We start from the raw sequence: 19,653 nt of genomic DNA on the forward strand, positions 1-19,653 counted from the left end.
GGTGATATAATAAGAATAATATATAAAAATAATAATTAGAATTAAAGTAATAATAAATGATTTGTTGGGAGTATGGCAAATTACCTCCAAAAGTAAAGAATTCCTGTTAATCACTCATAATACAAATAAGTGCATTTCATAGCTATGACAAGTTTTTGTTAGTATGGATAAAAATGAAAACTAGGAAAAAATATCTTAGAGAAGTATCTTTGTAAGTTATAAATAGAGTATGAGTTGATATTCTAAATCTATAATGTTCAACTCATTTTTTAATTAAGTTGATGTTAATTTATTACTATATACAAAAAATAGAGAACTATGTAACTCTAGAAAATGCTGTTTTTCATACATTGTTTTAGTACAATTTGACTTTCCTTGTTAAATTAATAATCTGCAGAATAACCTATTATGAAAATCTGCTCTTCATTCCTTTCCCATTGTTTGGTCTTATTTACCATGTTTTCTTTGAATCACTGAGCAGTACATGGAAATTTACTATATTTCAGAGCATTTGATGGAGTACATTGGTCAAGTTAAACGGTATATGTAGGTAATTTTAATATTACTTTTGAGTTGGTTATTGCTAATATAAGTCCCAAATTGAGTTTTTTTTACATCCACAAAACTTATGCAGTAATGATCAAGATTAATCTCAGACTTAAACACTTATTTCCTTATGGTCTACTTCACTCCACAGATTCTAACAATTCCCGTGAAGGCTGTAATCGCAGTGGGTTCACTGACTTGCTTCCCAAAACATATGGTTCTTCCACCTTCCTTTCCAGTAAGAGATTTAATTTATAGATTTTTTTTTGTAATTTTTTTCTTTGCCTTTACCTCTGTGTCCCTATAACCTAACAGTAAAGTCAGTTATTCTTTATTAATTGCTTATTTTAAGGTAAGACATTGAGCCAGCTTCCACAGGAGACACAAAGAGAACTAGTTCCTTCTCTCAAAAAGTTTTCGATCAAGAATGGGAAATGGGGGCGCCTGGGTGGCGCAGTCGGTTAAGCGTCCGACTTCAGCCAGGTCACGATCTCACGGTCCGTGAGTTCGAGCCCCGCGTCGGGCTCTGGGCTGATGGCTCAGAGCCTGGAGCCTGTTTCCGATTCTGTGTCTCCCTCTCTCTCTGCCCCTCCCCCGTTCATGCTCTGCCTCTCTCTGTCCCAAAAATAAATAAACGTTGAAGAATGGGAAATGGGTCCATGATGCATAAATGTAAAGCAGGATGTAGAGAGTGCCCTAAAAAGTATAAAAATGAAGTGCTGTGAGGGAAATACATATGTAATTGATAAAGGTACATGTAAACTGGCTTAGAATTTCTTTTAGCAGGGAAAATAGGGGAGGTAAAAACTTGCATTCAGGACCCTGGAGTCAACCTGAGTATAGACACAGAGGCAGTAAAGTCTGAGATGGCTTTACACAGTAGTGAGTTGCCCAGTTTGATAAGAGTGGAGGGAAATTTGGGGCGCCTGGGTGGCTCAGTCGGTTAAGCATCCGACTTCAGCTTGGGTCGTGATCTCGCGATCCGTGGGTTCGAGCCCCACGTCAGGCTCTGTGCTGACCTCTCAGAGCCTGGAGCCTGTTTCAGATTCTGTGTCTCCCTCTCTCTCTGACCCTCCCCCGTTCATGCTCTGTCTCTCTCTGTCTCAAAAATAAGTAAATGTTAAAAAAAAAAAAAAAAAAGAATGGAGGGAAATTTAAGAAGATGGAATGACATGTTGGAGTGATAGCATGAAAAAAAACAGCACATTTAAGTCCATGAAAATTTAAAGTTTTTAAGCAGAGGCTTGACATCACCAGAGCTGAGTTTAAACTTTTTTTTTTTCTTTTCTGGCAGAAGTAAATATAAGGTGAATTAGGAAGTGACAATAGAGTGCCTGAGGCCAACCTAGGCACTCATACAGAATCTGTATGAGAAGTGTCAAGAAGAGGTTTGAGCTTAGGGCATTGGCAGAGCAATAAAGCCCTTTCATACCTCTAAGCCTTGGCTGTTTGTCTTGAACGCCGTTCCTCTTCCCCTACCTTCAAAGAACTACACTGTCTTCCAAGATTCAATTCCATTGTCATCTCTTCCCTGACCATTTCTTGACTCCACTAGACATTACTAGCTGTTACATGTGTGATCTTAAAATGATTTTAAATAACCTCTCTTGCAACAGGCCTCACATGTGCTTTAAATATTGCCTTATGTGTTGGTCTCCCCAGTAAGACTCTGAGTTCATCAAGGAAAGGGATGAAGGATCTTTTATCCCCAAAGCAGGCAGTTAGTAGATAATGGGTGGCTGGCTGAAGGAGCAAAATAATGGAGACAAGAACTTAGGCAAGAGACATTTCACATTTGAATTGTGCTTGAATATCCTGAGAAGGTCCTACTAATTGAGGCAGGTATGGGTAGGATAGATAGAGTCAAAAATATGACTTAGAGTTTGAACCTAGAGAACAAGGAGAAAAGAAGTAGGGAAATCAAGAGACAGCCACTGCTTTTTGCAGAAAGATGATATGGTCAGTTCAGGGTACATGGGGACAAATGTAGAAGTGTCCCCTACCCTGTGGAAGGAGACATAATGGGTTAAGAGAAATAGTGCAGTGTAAAATCTTAAATAAACCTAAATTCAGAGTTGAGCAACTTAAAAATACAAATTTTGAGTTAATAGGTCCCACACATTTAAGTTGGGTCTTAATGAAATTTTTGTCTTGTGATTCCACTTTGCACTGACTGTACAGAATTCTTGACTTCATTATTTATCCAAAAAGACCTTGTTCCATTCTTCAGTTGCCTTTTCAATCAGTGATACTAAACACAGAATAAACCCTAGACGGGAATAATTCAGTAGATGACACAGTGAAAGGCCCATGGATGGAATAAACGAGAAAGCATCTGTATAAAAACAAGGTGTTGGTTTTGAACTACTTTGGGTTGAACTTCTAGATATCTTCAGGTGGCTTACAGGACCAAATATTTGCTTGGAATCACAAATTAACTTGATGTTACTGCATTAGTCAGGCTGCTATAGCAAATTACCATATTGTGGTGACTTAAACAACAAACATTTACTTCTCACAGTTTTGGGTGCTGGGAGATCTGGTGTTTGGGGAGGGCATTCTTCCTGGTTTTGCAAATGGCTGTCTTCACTGTAACCTCAATTAGCCAGCAGAGCCGAGAGGAAGGGCAAGCTCTTTTGTCTCTCCCCTAATCCCATTCATTAGGACTCCACCCTTATGACCCGATCACCTCTCCGAAACACTACTCCGAAACACACCTCTAATACTACTAGAACATTGAAGGTTAGAATTTCAACATATGAATGAGGGGAGAGGGGTTCACATTCAGCCCATAACAGTCATCAGGTTCTATAAAATCTCTTATCTAGTGGAGTATATTCGTGCCAACTAATGAAAACAGTACCTCCAGATAAACATTTGAAGTAACTCATAGTTTAATACTTAATATTTGAATACCATTGTAAAATAAACTTTTGTATCTGTTACCTCTTTTGACCCCACCCCCACCCCCACCCCCCTGAAAGACAAGACATGGACTTGAGTGAAGTGGTTATTACAGGTGCATGAAGACCAGGTAACTGCCAGGAACACACAGCTGGTTAGAGGCCAAACTGGGGCTGTCAAAGGCCTTGTGCTTCCTGCTCCTGTGTTCTCCCCATCATAGCAGCACACTTGGCCTCTCATAGCTTTCTGCTGTTTCCCTCTGGCCGGGCTGCAAATGATGAGTGTTACTTAGAACCTCACCTTCATTCAGCTCTTTTTTCTGTACACTCTCTTAACCTCTGTGTCTTCTAGTACCAAATATTAGCCCAGTGGGTATGATCATTTTCGAGACTTCTTCAGATGACTAGGAATCAAATTATAAGGTAAAATTCTGTACTCAAACAAAAGAAAGATTTTAACATAATTCTTATTGAGGATTATATAAATCATTCAATTTTTTACTTAAAATCTGATCCCCCTATCATAGGGAGAAGCATACAGTTGATAAGAGCAGTCACTGGTTATCTAGTCATTTAATCTGCCTGCTATTTTAATAAGATACTTGATAAACTGTATTTTTAAAAGGTATCTCATTTCTCTTTGGTACAAATGACATTTTCTTTTAAAAAGAAAAAATTTTTCCTAAGGAAATCTGATTTTTGTTTTTGTCTTGTTTGGCTTTTGATTTTAGAATTAAATTCTTTCATCCTGAATTTGGATACTTTGGGGGCAGCCTGGCCTTGGTAAACAAACCTTGCTTCACAGACTGACAGTGACCATTTCCTTTATTCAGAGCTGTCTCTGTTGGCATCCTCGTTTTTTTAACATCAAGTGTGAACATTTTTTTTTACTTTCTTATTTTAATTCATTTTCATAAGAGTGCAGAGATTTGTCCCGCTAGTTTTTCTATAACAGGCCGTGAAAAAAACAAATTTGTGTGTGTGTGTGCGCGCGCGCACACACACACACACACACACACACAGAAATAGCAATATAGATATATTTGAGAGGGCTCTGATTAACAAATTAGAGATTATTAAGTGATAAAAATTCTAAGTATCCTTTGGGCTTCAGTTTCTGAAAAATATGTCTGTCACCTCTAAATTGTTTGTTCTTAAGAAAATGCAACCACATACGGATGAGTTTGTTTGTTTTCTTCCTTCAGGGGAAAATAGTTCATCAGAGCTTAAATATTATGAACTCCTTCTCACAGAAGGTGAAGATACAACAAATACGATCTTTGTCAGAAGATGTGCGATTTTACTACAAACGGTTACGGGGCAATAAGGAAGACTTAGAGCCAGGAAAAAAGTCAAAGGTTTGAAAACGTTGTGTTTGAGGATTCCCATGTGTTAGTATTGTGTTATTGTGACCTTCTGTGGATTTGGGATTCACAATTCTCCTGTGCCTCTTTGTAGATTGCAAACATTTATTTTGATCCTGGACTGCAGTGTGGGGATCATTGCTATGTTGGCTTGCCTTTTCTATCCAAATGTAAGTTATCTTGCTATTCTCTCTCATGCCCTTCATTCTGCCCAAAATATTTTTTGATGAAAGGCCGCCACTCTATCCTTTGGTACCCTGGAAATCATTTGAAGGAAAATTGACAAGTGGATATAGATGTAGGGCTAAACGTGTCATAATACATGTTTCCTTGTTTTAGCCGAACCCAAAGTACAGCCTGGTGTAGCCATGCAGGAAGACACCTGGGATGCTGACTGGGATTTGCATCAAAGCCTGTTCAAAGGATGGATGGGAATAAAGGAAAATTCAGGTCATAGGTGAGTGGTTTTGCTTGAAGTATTTTAGCTATCTTTACCAGTTCAAAATGTACCTGTTGATGTTACTTTCTAGATGTTATTCTTGTATTAGGTTATTTTACTTCTCTATGGCTAAGAAAATAACACCTTATCTTCAGAAAATTATTAATGAGGCATCTTGAATTGCCATTTTAATTGCATATTGCTTAGAAATATACACACTACCATTTTTGTTCGTTTCTCCAGTGCTCTAGATAGTTCCTTAAAATCAAAGAACTATTTGAAGTTGTCTTTGTATAGGATGAATACAGTGTTCACCTTAGATACAGCCATTTGCATAAGAAAGAAAGTTTTTACCTACCACTGACCTCTGTTAGAGGCAGACAAAACATGTCCTGGGTTTAATCCCACAATGGAGACCAAGTGTCTGTTTGCTCATTGCGAAAAGAACTACCTCCTCCCTTTCAAATGCTGAACTGTTAGGGGGCACACAGAGCCCAGTTCACATAGGCTCAACGATATATCTTTGGCAGGCAGAAAATGTGCTAATGACAAATCACTGCCACACCTGGATTCAAAAGTAGATGCACACTTACTCAGGAATGTAGAAGTACAATCTTTCTTATGCTTCAGCAGAGAATTTGACTAGAATAATGATAACTATGGCAGCTGATAAAAACTGGTCTTCTTGGGGCGCCTGCGTAGCTCAGTTGTTTAAACTTCCAACTTTGTTTGGCTCAGGTCATGATCTCAGAGTTCGTGGGTTCGAGCCCCGCATTGGGCTCTGTGCTGACTGCTTAGAGCCTAGAGCCTGCTTCAGAGTCTGTGACCCTCTCTCTGCCCCTCCCCAACTTGTGTGTGTGTGCATGTATGCGTGCTCTCTCTCTCTCTCAAAAATAAATAAACTTAAAATGTTAAAAAAAAACAAAAACTGCTATTCTCCACTTGCCTAATTTGAATCTATTTGTCACTATCAGGATATTCTCATTTATAGGTACTAAATTTTTCAAACCATTAGCAATTGAATTTAAGGCGTTCTGTTTATCTGAACTATCTGCTGTGGAAAGATTTCTTAAGGCAGACGAGAGTTAAATTTGTACTTTAAAATGGTTAAAATAAGTACAGAAAGACTTCTGATGTACTCACTCAAGAGAACACTCAATAAAATAGTTCTTCGTCCCCAACATTTCCATTACAGACATTACAATGTATAGACAGTGTCCAAATTTTAATATTATGAATACATAACTTGGAGTGCTATCGAGCAACGTCTTCCCCTCCTACCCACCAAAAGCCCTACCTTCCTCCACCTGTGCCCAACACTCCACTGCTAAAGAGCTGGGCTTTGCATCTACCCCGTACCATCACGTCCCAGGTGCACAGTGAGTGTGGCATTCTCCCCGCTCCTACCGTGTCACTGTGTATGTTACAGAGAATTTCTGTTTCTAGTCTTGTAAAGCCTGTATTCTTACCAATATAGAGTATTGGTATTCACTGGTATTGTGGGTTAAAGTAGGCTTCAGTGTTTGGGCCCAGGGACCTTAGCCCCATGTGTAATATTGTTTCCTTAGGAAATGTGTTCTTGGTCTCTAAACAGCTGGTTCTTGAACAGTCATAAGTAGGGAAATACTCAGATGACGTCCTGAATATTGCTGATAACTTTACATATATCTGTATAAAGGCCCATATGTATTACCACTTCAACTAACATCTTCATTGCATGTCAGGATTTTCCTTTATTTTTTAATCCCAAAGAGGGAAAGCCATATGCCAAGCAATGCACTGCCATCCCATAGGTTGTCCTGATGAATATTCATCAGCAGCCTGCTGTTGGTGTCTAGATCTTTCCACTAGGCATGCAGGATCCTTTAGGATCCCCTTAACACCATATGTTATCTGTGTATACCTGCCTTGTCCTTTACATATTTGGTACAAAAAACAACACAGGTGATCAGTGATAGAGACTTTGGCAGCTCTTTGTGCCAAAACAGAGACATCTTCATACGTGTCTATTAAAAGTGTAGTAAAATATCAGAGCAAATAAAACTGTGTTTAAGAATATAATAATACGGGGTGCCTGGGTGGCGCAGTCGGTTAAGCGTCCGACTTCAGCCAGGTCACGATCTCGCGGTCCGTGAGTTCGAGCCCCGCGTCAGGCTCTGGGCTGATGGCTCAGAGCCTGGAGCCTGTTTCCGATTCTGTGTCTCCCTCTCTCTCTGCCCCTCCCCCGTTCATGCTCTGTCTCTCTCTGTCCCAAAAATAAATAAACGTTGAAAAAAAAAAGAATATAATAATAGATGGTATTCAGAAAATTCAAATATTTTATTTTGATATAGTGACTTATAGGGGTGCCTGGGTGGCTTAGTCGGTTAAGCATCTGACTTCAGCTCAGGTCATGATCTCACTGTGAATTCAAGCCCCGCATCAGGCTCTGTGCTGACAGCTCAGAGCCTGGGACCTGCTTTGAATTCTGTGTCTCCCTCTCTCTCTGCCTCTTGCTCTGCCACTCCCTAACTCGCTCTGTCTCTCTCTTTCAAAAATAAATAAACATTTGAAAAAAAATTTTTAATGATATAGTGACTTACAAATTATTTTTTTCTAGATTGAGCGCTTTATTTGAAGTAAATACAGACCTTCAAAAAAATATACTGTCAAAAATCACTGCTGAGCTCTCTTGGCCTTCTATAATTAGCTCCCCCCGGCACTTGAAATTTCCACTTACTAATACAAACTGCTCCTCAGTAAGTATTCAGAATGACCTTGGTTTTGGGAAATATATAATAGGGTTATAAAGTATCTACCCTTAACTTTTAACTGTGGAAACCTCTCGTTTACTGTTTTGTTACTTTGTTTAAGGAAGAAGAGATTACTTTAGAAAATCCTGCAGATGTTCCTGTCTATATACAATTTATTCCTCTAGCTTTATATTCCAATCCTTCAGTCTTTGTAGATAAGTTAATATCAAGGTAAGCATTGCTTTAAATAATCAAAATGTTCCATATTAGCATTGATTATTATTTTATACATTTAAAACTTTATTGCAGCTTATACAGTAATAGAATTGGCTTAGAGAAATTCTAGATCTGTAAAATTGGAAGGAAGTACTGAGGAGAGATATAGCTATATCTAAGTATTTAAGTATCTAGAAAAGTTTTCAGCTTAAGATAAGAAAAAGTAATGTTGAACTCCTTTCTAAAAAATTATAAAGAGAAAGCAAGTGGAACCTTTCAAATGTTTTAGTTTTTAAAAAATGAGCAAAATATTAACAATAAGTTGTGGCCTTTAATTTTTGGAAAGCCATTAATGTAATACTGACCTCAAAATCAGCCAGAAGGTAATTTGCAAATAAAATACAAACTTAATAATTACTCTTTACCCCCTAATTAATTATGATGCTGTTTATGAAGAAATATATGTACATTTTTTATTTTAGGTTTAACTTGAGTAAGGTTGCAAAGATAGATTTAAGAACACTAGAATTCCAAGTCTTCAGAAACACTGTAAGTATGTAAACTTCATACTAATTCCAAAGAAATAACTATGATATGATCAGAGCAAATTTGGAAGAAAACTACTGACTACCCTGAAATTTGACTGAAGGGCAGGTTACTAAAGAAGTCAAAGCAGTCCAGTAATCATTTTAGAGGCAAAAAACCAGGAGAAATGGATGGGATTTAGAACATGAGGCACACAGGGTAGAAGGTTCCTGTTTGCAGGCATTATAAGCTCATGAAGTTTTATAATAATGACAACCAGAAACCCTGAGGATATATAAATGTGGTATGAACTAACATAATTTATTTTTATTAAACCTCAAAATAATCAGCTCAGTCATTTAAAATTTTATTTTGGTTACTTCCTAATAAAATTGTAAGCTCAATGAATGTCAAACCCATGGTTGTTGAACAGATTAAACAAATTCACTTGGGAAGCCCTTCAGTTGGTTCCTTGATATGTAGGAAGACCATGGTTATTGTTGACTGGATAAGACAATCTGTGGCTCAGTAGGCCAGGAAAGAAAAGCAGTGGAAAGTGTTTTTAGTATTTGGGGGCTATGTTGAAGAACCTTTCCCAGTTTTTCATGAGCATCTAGTATGTGTGAGCATGTGCCAGAGACATTCACACTTATAATTTCACATAGTCATTATAGTAGCCAAGCTGAGCAATTACTAGTAACCCAGGAGGTATTTCCCTTGTTCACTTGGCAGGAAAAAGAAGTCTCAGGAAAAGAAAGCAACTTACCCAAGTTCATACCCGTGATAACTGGCAGGGCCAAATTCAAGTCTAGTTCTCTCAGATCCCAGAGCCCTTGCCCATACTCATGCCACATGGTCATTGCTGATTCACTAATTAGCCCGTTAAACCAGATATTTTATAGTTCTTGAAATATGTGTGTGCTTTCCCATAGTTTTGTGTTTTATTCTCTAAAGTATATGTTAGCTAAACCTTTGTAGAATAGTTTTTATATAGTCTTTAAGTCAATTTTGTATAGGAAAGTAATTCTCAATATGTCTTTCTTCTGCCAAATAATAGAACACTAGACTGAAATTTAGGCAATCATATATTCTAGTCTCATGCCCTTCTCTTGGAATCTTTTTGTAATCTGTTTTTTACATACGTAGAGTGACAACCTAATAATAAGCTCAAGGTTATCTAGATTCCAAATAATTAGAAATCTCAGTAACCAGAAATTCCTTTCATTCTGCTTTGATAAGGATGGAAATACACATAAGAAGTAAATGAGCTAATTTTTACCTTTTTTTCTTATTGAATACAAGTTCTTTTGTGTTATTTGCAAGATATAAAACACTGAAGTGTAGGCACTGTGAGAAGTAGGAAGACAAATAAGAATACTCTAGACTTCAGAAATTTATTATAAATGTGAAGTTCTAGGTCTTAGGGTGAACTTACGATAAATTCTATCACAGTTCTCTATAGTGCTGATAAAACTGTGGTTCTCAAAGTATTGGGTCTCCTTTATAGTCTTAAAAATTATTCAGGACTCCAAAGAGATTTTTTTGTTTATGTGGGTTATATCTATCCATATTTAGCATAATAAAAATTAAAACTGAGAGATTTTTTTTATACAAAAGGCCAAAGATTGGGGTGCCTGGGTAGCTCAGGCAGTTGAACATCCGACTCTTGATTTCTGCTCAGGTTATGATCCCAGGGTCATGGGATCAAGCCCTGCATCCAGCTCTGTGCTGAGCATGAAGCCTGCTTCAGATTCTCAGTCTCTCTCCCTCTGCCCCTACCCCCACCTTGTATGTGTATGCTCTCGCTCTCTCTCTCGCTCTCTCTCTCTCTCCCTCTCTCAAATTAAAAAAAGGAGTATCTTCATTGCCTTTTTAATTAATTCTAACTCCATGCATCAGTCATTCAGAAAATATTGGTTCATCTAGATATGCAGAGCTTCCAAATGTTGACATGATTCACTCTATAAAATTAAAAAAAAATAATATTCATTAATACAACTACCAGTCTCATCAGGGAATTCTTTAACTATTGGGAGGCTGTGAAGTTCACAGGGGGTGGATTCAAGTTTCCCATAATTCTAAATTTTCTCACTCGAATTTTATCATTGGCAGCAAATACGTCAGTTGTTGGTCCTTGATTGCATAGATGCACTTCATTTTTGTGAATTTGTCACCAAATATCAAAGTCTGAATAACCACAGATTAACTGTCAATCATTCTTCCAACTGTAAATGGTTTTCCATGAGAAAAGCAGCTAATTCTATTTGTATCTCAAATGATAGCTTCTCAAGACAACATGGTACTTCAGCAGGCAGCAGGAGTGCTATATGCATACTTCCCATTTTATCACACAATGGTAAAAATGCATGTGCCCAAAGACTGAGATTTATTAAGATTAATATCATTACCATAGTAAGTTATTAGTAATAACTAAGTTATTAACTAAGTTATAACTAGGTTATAACTAAGTATAACTAATACTAAGTTATTAGTAATAACTTTTTTTTAACTACAGGGACATGGCAGTGAAGAATACAGTAGCCACTAAGGAAGTGAGATACCACTGCCTTTCCTTTAAGCTGAAGCATCAGCAGTTTTACCCACCATTGATTTTGCTGACCATTGGTGCAAATGTCGACACAGTGGAAAAGGCAAATAGCATCTGTCAGTGTTATGAAAATAGTTTTGACACCATGGATACACTGAAAAGATTGAGATCCCCAGGGGTCCCATGGGTCACTCTTTAGAGAGCCACTACTGCAAAACTACTGAGAATTATTGAGGCCTTAATGATATCCCTGAGGCATCACAACATCCTCAAATGTTTGCCAAATCATCAGAGTTTAAATTAGCTAGTGTTTATTGGTAAGATATGCATAGTATATAATGTGTCCATCAATTACTCAGAATAGTTTACTTAACAAAGAACTTATTTACCAACCATTTTGGAGCAGTCAGGATATTCCGTTGTCCCGGTAGATGTTGACAGAGAAGAATGTTAGATGCAGAAAAAAGTTTGTGCCTCAGAATCAAGAGTTAAAAAGTAAGGGCGTCAGTAAGTCTATTGACTAGAAATAATGTTTGTAGAATCATGCTAACACAGGTAGGTAGATCTATGTTTGAAACCTAACTATGCCAAGTGGAGTAGAAAGTCGTGCAAACCTCACTCCCCTTCCACATGTTAGCAGAGCCATGATGAGCCATGGACGTTTATAGTCAAGTGTTGCCAGAGCACCTGGGTGGCTCAGGTTGAGCATCTGAGTCTTGATTTTGGCTCAGGTTATGATCCCAGGGTCGTGGGATTGAGTGTGAGTGCTGAGCATGGAGCCTGCTTAGGCTTCTCTCTCTCTCCCTCTGCCCCTCTCCCCCCATGCTCACGTGCTCGCTCTCTCTCTCTCTCTAAAATAAAAATATAGCCAAGTGATGCCAACCCTTCCCCCCAAAATGGTTAAACAATGTTACTTAAAAATTAGAATAGTTGGAAAAAAAATTAGAATAGTTGGGGTGCCTGGGTGGCACAGTTGGTTCAGTGTCCTGACTCTTGACATCAGTTCAGGTTATGATCTCATGGTTGGTAGGATCAAGCCCTGAGTCAGGCTTCGAGCTAACAGCCCAGAGCCTGTTTGGGATTCTCTCTCCCCCTCTGCCCCTTTCCCCTTCCCCCATCTCTCAAACATTTTTTAAAAATCATAACAATATATCCTTATTTTTTTTTTAAATACAAAATGAATATCTAAATCTTATCAGTAGGAGTGCCTGGGTGACTCAGTCAGTTAAGTGTCGGACTTCAGCTCAGGTCATGATCTCACGGTTCATGAGTTCAAGCCCTGCATCTGGCCCTCTGCTGTCAGCACAGAGCCTGCTTCGGATCCTCTGTCTCCCTCTTTCTGTTCCTCCCCTGCTTATTCATATTCATATTCTCTCTCTCTCTCTCTCTCTCTCTCTCTCTCTCTCTCTCTCTGTCAAAAATAAACCTGTAAGGTTTATTAACAATATATCCTTATGTTTTTTTAAATACAAAATGAATATTTAAACCTTATCAGTAGGAGTGCCTGAGTGGCTCAGTCAGCTAAGCATCCGACTTCAGCTCAGGTCATGATCTCACTGTTCCAAGTTCAAGCCCCATATCGGGCTCTGTGCTGACAGCTCAGAGCCCGGAGTCTGCTTCTGATTCTGTGTCTCCCTCTCTCTCTGCCCCTCCCCCACTCTTTTTCTGTCTCTCAAAAATGAATAAATGTTAAAAAGAAATTTTAAAAAAATAAAATAAGTAAACATTAAAAAAAATAAGTTTTATCAATAACAAGCTGTCAAGAAGTCCTATTTTGGTTATTAAACTATTTAATCTTTCAGTCATCAAGTGTTAATGAAACAGTAATTATATGCTGAGCTCTCAAAATAAAATTCAAAGATAGATTGATATTGAGTTAGAAATATTTTTACAAATAAAATCTGATGCAACCTGAAGACCCTTTGGCTGATACCCACCAGAGGGGGAAGGAGCAGGAAAGCAGTGTGAAAGTGAGAACAGCATCCACGAGACTTAAGGCTGCTGGGAGCTGGGTACACAGCTGTTTGCTTTGTGCTAAGACATTGAGCTACAGTTCTTAAGTTTGTGTCCTTTTATGTATGTGTATTACATTTCAAAAAATTTTTAAGTTAAAAATAAAAAGATCTGTATACAAAAACAAATGCCTAACAAATATGAGGACTTTGGTCACTTGGGGTTCAAAGCCCTCTTGGGGACTTAATGCACAGTAGTAAGGGTCATCACTGGTTGCCCAGTTCTGCTTGTAAACTGACCAGTATCTAAATCATGAGGAATAAAATTGTTCACATATTTAATCTATTCAAGAAACTCATACTGGGCTGTGGATGGCGTAAAGGAAAAGTCTTTCCAGAGAATATAGTAATAACTTCTGTTTATTTACCCAATGATTCAAGGCTCATCCACTGCAGAGTTCAACAGGATTTACAGAAGGCCTGTCTCGACATTTAATTTTAAACCTAATTTTAAAACCTGGAGAAAAGAAATCTGTCAAAGTAAAGTTTACTCCAATTCACAACAGAACTGTTTCTTCACTAATCATAATCAGGTATGCATTATGATTTAAGTGTGGGTCAGTTTTTAGTACTTATACAGAAGTCCTTACTTGATTTTTAATTTGGGTTTACGTGTCTAATTTATTAAATAGGGTATTCACTTTGTCTAAAACATGCACCCATCACACCACACCGGATGAAATGTACCTCTATGATTATGTTTATAACTTGAAAACCTGAAAAAATATTCTTACTGTACCATGTGTGACTCTTAAAACTGAAAAACTCTTCTCTCTGTGTAGATTTTTAAATTCTTAGAGGATAAATGTTTCAGTCTCAAATTTAGTGTATTCAGGGGTGCCTTGGTGGCTCAGTGGGTTAAGCATCCGATTTCAGCTCAGGTCATCTCACCGTCCGTGAGTTCACATTCCTTGTCAGGCTCTGTGCTGACAGGCATGGAGCCTGCTTCAGATTCTGTGTCTCCCTCTCTCTCTGCCCCTCCCCAGCTCGCGCTTGCTCTCTCTCTCTTGCTCTCTCTCTCCCCCTCAAAAATAAATAAATAGTAAAAAAAAAAAAAAAAATGAGTGTATTCGTTTTTACATTTCTATTATACAAATTTAGTGGGAGAAAATTCTATAATTCTTCTTGCACAGAAATAACCTGACCGTGGTGGATGCTGTGATGGTCCAAGGACAAGGAACAACTGAGAACTTGAGAGTAGCAGGCAAACTTCCGGGTCCAGGGAGTTCCTTACGCTTTAAAATCACAGAAGCATTATTGAAAGACTGTACAGATAGTAAGTATTCCTAACAGTTCCAAGGGCACAACTTCAGTATTTGCTTCCAACAATAAATAATTCCCCAAAAAAGAACAGTATTTCTATACATGCACCTGTATATATTAGTGATGAATACTTAAGATTTTTAATGAAATACTCTGACTTGCTTTCAGGGCAGTATTCATTGCATGTCTTAGGTGGTTTACTCTGAGTATGGAAAGTAAAGCATAATTAAACTTTTGCTGTCTAAAATGACACAGTAAAGTGGAGTACTTCTGATGAAAGCTGGGTACCAGCTGATCTCTTTGGCATGAGTAGGTGGTTCATAATGTCTGGCATATATTCATTGAATCTGGAGTGCATGCAAGATTTATATTCACTCTTGATTTTTTTTTCCTTTAGATTTAAAACTAAGAGAACCAAATTTCACATTGAAAAGAACATTTAAAGTAGAGAATACAGGACAACTTCAGATTCACATAGAAACCATTGAAGTCAGTGGGTACTCATGTGAGGGATATGGCTTTAAAGTTGTTAATTGTCAAGAGTTTGCACTAAGCGCCAACGCCTCTAAAGACATAATCATATTGTAAGTATTTTCTTCTGAGGTGTAATGAATCACTAGCTTCTCATCAACCTCAAATAATACAATTGCTTAAACTCCTTGCAAAGATACGTTTTCATACAACAAAAGGTATTTTATCCACAAATGTAGTTTATTTGATTTCTTTTTTCCACTTAATCGTTGGTTATTTCTTCATTGTTTTCAAAATTGTGAAACATCCTCTGTATCAGAAGTGGATCAGATAATCTTAGAAACTGGTTTCAAAATTATGTTCAGGGTTGTGTTAAAGTGTAACATGTCGGTAGGAAATTGACTATAAATTCAGTCTCAGCAACAGACCAGTTCCTTGTATCACATACGTGCACTTTTCTGTGTGTGCAGTGTAGGAGTGTGTAATATTTTGGTCAGAAGATAATTTTTTTTGCCTGTATTAGTAATAGCTGCAGCCTATTTTAATATTAATTGACAACTTGTTAGATTATAGAGTTTATGTAATAAAATGTGACCTCTGTCCCCTTAATTGAGTGATAATTTCATGGTGTTCAATGGACGTTGACTCAGTACATAGTGATATTACTCAGGTAAGGTATAATGCTTGGTACCTAAAGGTACAGTGAAGAATAAGACACCTTTCCTCAAGGTATAGATCATCTGGTTGGGGAGATACAGTTAACAAAAAGTAAAAAATGAAATAATTGGGGCAGAAAGAAGTACTGCAGGAGGTAGGACAAGGGCTAGGATGGTTTTGGGTTTTTTGGGTGTTTTTTTTTTTTCAAAGGTGTTATTGGAACTATATTCTGGGAGAAGAGGGTAGATTCAGATAAAGGAGAAAAGAAGGGGGAGGGAGAGAAGCTCAGAGAACACTTCCTGAATTAATAATTATGCAAAGCTGCGTTATTCTTTTTCATGTAATTTCTTCAGTTATCCACAGAATATAGCTGTATTTGTCATTAACCTCATGGAATAATGCTTTCTCCATCTTAAAATGAGGAAGTGGCACAGAACTATCAAACTCTCAAATTCTCTGTTAGGCTTCAAAGGTGTGTGAGACTGGTGTTATATGTAAACTGCTCTGGTATATTTTTAAAACTTAGTCTGACTGCTACCATTCTGTTTTAGGTTTACTCCTGATTTCACAGCTTCTAGAGTTATTCGTGAACTGAAGTTTATAACAACCAGTGGCTCTGAATTTGTATTTGTATTGAACGCATCCCTTCCATACCATATGTTAGCAACCTGTGCAGAAGCCCTACCCAGACCCAACTGGGAGCTGGCTCTGTACATCATCATCTCAGGAATAATGAGGTACTTGTGTCTTTTTTTGAGGTTGGTATTCAGGCGTCACTTGACACTGTTCATCACATGCTCACTGTATGCCACTCTTCTGAGTGCTGGGAATCTGTCAGTGAACAGAACAGATCTTTCTGCCTCAGTCAAACCTGCGCACACTAGTGGGAGCAGTCAGAACTAACCCTGCTTGGGTGGCATATACAGTAAAGACATATCTTCTTCCCTTAAAATTTGTTACACAAATTAAGTACATGTTAATTTCTTAAAGGGAAAAAACCATTTATAATTTACCAGGTACAGTTACTTCATTTCAGCATATGTAACTTAATCAACATTATAGAATATTTTTTTTGAAACAGACCCAAGCAACATGAAACATGAGAAATACTTTTTAAATCCTCAGCAACCGTATTTTTTTTTTCAGTCTGTTTATGTGTTTGGAGAGTCAGATACACTTGCCTCTAAATTTACATGGTTACTCCACACATCCTTTAAGGGAAAAGAGTTGGTAGAGAGTTAAAACTGCAAGACAGTTTACCTTCTTGGTAAAAGGAAAAGTGTCCTCCAAGTGTCTGTTCTGATACAAATAATTATTTTCTTTATAGAAGTCTCCATGTAAGTTGGCATTCTGTAAAAACAAGTGTGTAGACTTTTATCCATAGTGCTTTGTTTTTGTCCAGTCCAATGAAAACTGTCACCAGCATCTCTGTTTTTTATATCCTTGTGTACTTTACCAAGAAACTCTGCCTTTAATATTAAATTTTGTTACTGTTGCACTAACAAATGAATCCCGCTGCTCCGCCTTCTGTACCCCTACAGTGCTCTGTTTCTCTTGGTAATTGGAACAGCCTATTTAGAAGCTCAAGGAATTTGGGAGCCATTTCGAAGGCGACTATCCTTTGAGGCCTCGAACCCACCCTTTGATGTGGGAAGACCATTTGATCTCAGGAGAATCGTTGGTATTTCGTCTGAAGGAAAGTATGTTCACATGCTGGAAATAAATTTTCTAGTATACATAGATTTGACTGATGTAATTCAAAGAAAAAATAAGTTTTTCTTTTCATCTTTGCTCAAGGGAGAAAAAGTTTTAATTCTAATTACTTAATAATCTCCTGTATATATAGCTGTCTTCGCTACTAAGAACTCAACAGCAAATCCCATGTTTTTGTTATGTTGGTGAGGGTTAAAATATTCATAATAAGATCACTGACTTGGTTCCTAAATTTTCAGAGAATAGACCCTATAAAATTGTGGAAAGTATCCCTATGTCTTGCTGGGGTTTTTTCCTTAGAGTAGCTTGTATTTTTCTCTTGGGGCTGTACTGATGAAATAAAAATTTTTTAATCTTAGATTTTGTAGGTTGCTATTTACTGATCTACAGTTGGTCCTTTTTTCAGCTTGAACACACTCAGCTGTGACCCCGGTCACAGTAGGGGGTTCTGTGGAGCAGGCGGCTCGTCATCCCGGCCCAGTGCAGGGAGTCACAAGCAGTGTGGCCCACCGGTCCACCCACACAGCAGTCACAGCAATAGAAACTCAGCTGACGTGGAAAACGTCAGAGCCAAAAACAGCTCAAGCACTTCTAGCAGGACTTCTGCACAATCTGCTAGTAAAGCAAGCCCCCTTGTCTTAGATTCAAATGCAGTGGCCCAAGGTCACACAGCAGGCAGAAAGTCCAAAGGGGCAAAACAGAGCCAGCACAGCAGTCAGCACCATGCCCACAGCCCACTGGAGCGGCACTCTCCACCTCCACCGCCACCACCAGTGCCTCAGCACCAGGAACCGCAGCTGGAAAGGCTGTCACCCGCCCCCCTCTCGCACCCTTCCCACCCAGAACGTGCCAGCAGCACAAGGCACAGCTCAGAGGACTCAGACATCACCAGTCTCATAGAAGCCATGGACAAAGACTTCGACCACCATGATTCCCCACCCCTAGAAGTGTTTACAGAGCAGCCGCCATCACCACTGTCCAAAAGCAAAGGTAATCATCCGCTCTTACTGTCATAAAAGCATGGTATATGAAGGGAAAGCCAGTGCATAATTAAGGAGCTGTTGCGATCATAGTTGTGATAAACAGCTAATTTGGTAAGTATTCTTGTGGTTCAAATTTACCTCCAGTTTGGACTGAAACTTTTCTGTATCAGATGTAAATAGACAGGGACCCATTTATCATAAAAGATATTTGTACTTCTTAGGTACTTACCAAACTCAGAAACTTATTGGACAACTGTTTCCATTTTCAACTATTTGTGTTTGTTGTCTTGTGATAGGTTGAGCTTTCTTTTTTTAATCATTAAAATAATTTTTATACAGTGGTAAAATGGAGGTCATCTCTGCCTTTTAACTCGAAAATAACATTTCCACAGAACCTGTACTTTAGAGCAGGGGTTGGCAAACTACAGCCAGTGGGCCAAATCACCACCTGTTTTTATAAATAAAGCTTTATTGGGACAAGCCATGCTCATTCATTTACATATTGTCTATGTCTACTTTCATGCTACAACAGCAAAGTTGAGTAGCTGCAAAAGACCGTAAGGTCCACAAACCTGAAAATATTTACTATCTAGCTCTTTACAAAAAAAGTTTGCTGATCCCTGCTTTGGAGTTCTGTATGCTGTGTTAGTTACCTATTTCTCAGTAACAAATCACCTGAAAACTTCGTCACTTAAACGCCAACCTCTACTGTCTCAGAGTTTCTGTGGGTCAGGCATCTGTGTGCCGCTTACTTAGCTGGGTTCTCCAGCTCATGAGACTGCAGTCAAGGTGTTGCCTGGGGGTGAAGTCATCTTAAGGTTCAAATGAAGGTGGATCTGCTTCCAAGCTCACTCAGGTGGTTGATGGTAGGATTCAGTTCTTCGTGGCCTGTTGGACTGAGGATCTCAGTTGCTTGCTGGCTGTGGCCAGCAGCCCTCATGGGTCCTTTCCATAGAGCAATTCAAAGCAGTTAGCTTCACCAGAGCAAGGAAGCTAGAAGGCAAGAGAGGGCAGAAATCAGAGTCTCTTACAACCTAATCTTGGAAGTGACATCCCATAACTTTTGCAGTGTTCTGCTCATTAGGAATATGGTGTGGCCCATACTCCAGGAGAGAGAACTCCATAGAGCATAAACACCAGGAGGGTGGGGCTCACTGGGATTCACCTTAGACATTACATACCACACATACACAGTGGTAGCCCATTTGGTAACTTCCAAAATCAAAATATAAAAACCAGTAAACCAGTAAAAGCCAATTAATCCTTTTACAGCCTGAACGT

At 38.4% G+C, this 19,653-nt stretch overlaps 1 protein-coding gene across 2 annotated transcripts in view; it reads left to right on the top strand.

Annotated features, from left to right (window-relative positions):
* Positions 1-19,653, top strand: part of TMEM131 (transmembrane protein 131) — a 238,990-nt gene that overhangs the window by 186,818 nt on the left and 32,519 nt on the right. For both annotated transcript variants that reach the window (XM_047851472.1, XM_047851473.1), the window contains 13 exons: positions 698-784; positions 4,655-4,807; positions 4,908-4,983; positions 5,153-5,270; positions 7,852-7,990; positions 8,106-8,215; positions 8,683-8,749; positions 13,667-13,818; positions 14,419-14,561; positions 14,946-15,132; positions 16,228-16,413; positions 17,218-17,376; positions 17,796-18,379. In XM_047851472.1, the coding sequence (XP_047707428.1) occupies positions 698-784; positions 4,655-4,807; positions 4,908-4,983; positions 5,153-5,270; positions 7,852-7,990; positions 8,106-8,215; positions 8,683-8,749; positions 13,667-13,818; positions 14,419-14,561; positions 14,946-15,132; positions 16,228-16,413; positions 17,218-17,376; positions 17,796-18,379 (2,161 nt within the window). The remainder of the gene's footprint in view (positions 1-697; positions 785-4,654; positions 4,808-4,907; positions 4,984-5,152; positions 5,271-7,851; positions 7,991-8,105; positions 8,216-8,682; positions 8,750-13,666; positions 13,819-14,418; positions 14,562-14,945; positions 15,133-16,227; positions 16,414-17,217; positions 17,377-17,795; positions 18,380-19,653) is intronic.

The sequence above is a fragment of the Prionailurus viverrinus genome, chromosome A3 (genome assembly GCF_022837055.1).
Source record: "Prionailurus viverrinus isolate Anna chromosome A3, UM_Priviv_1.0, whole genome shotgun sequence".
NCBI classification, from domain to species: Eukaryota; Metazoa; Chordata; class Mammalia; order Carnivora; family Felidae; genus Prionailurus; species Prionailurus viverrinus.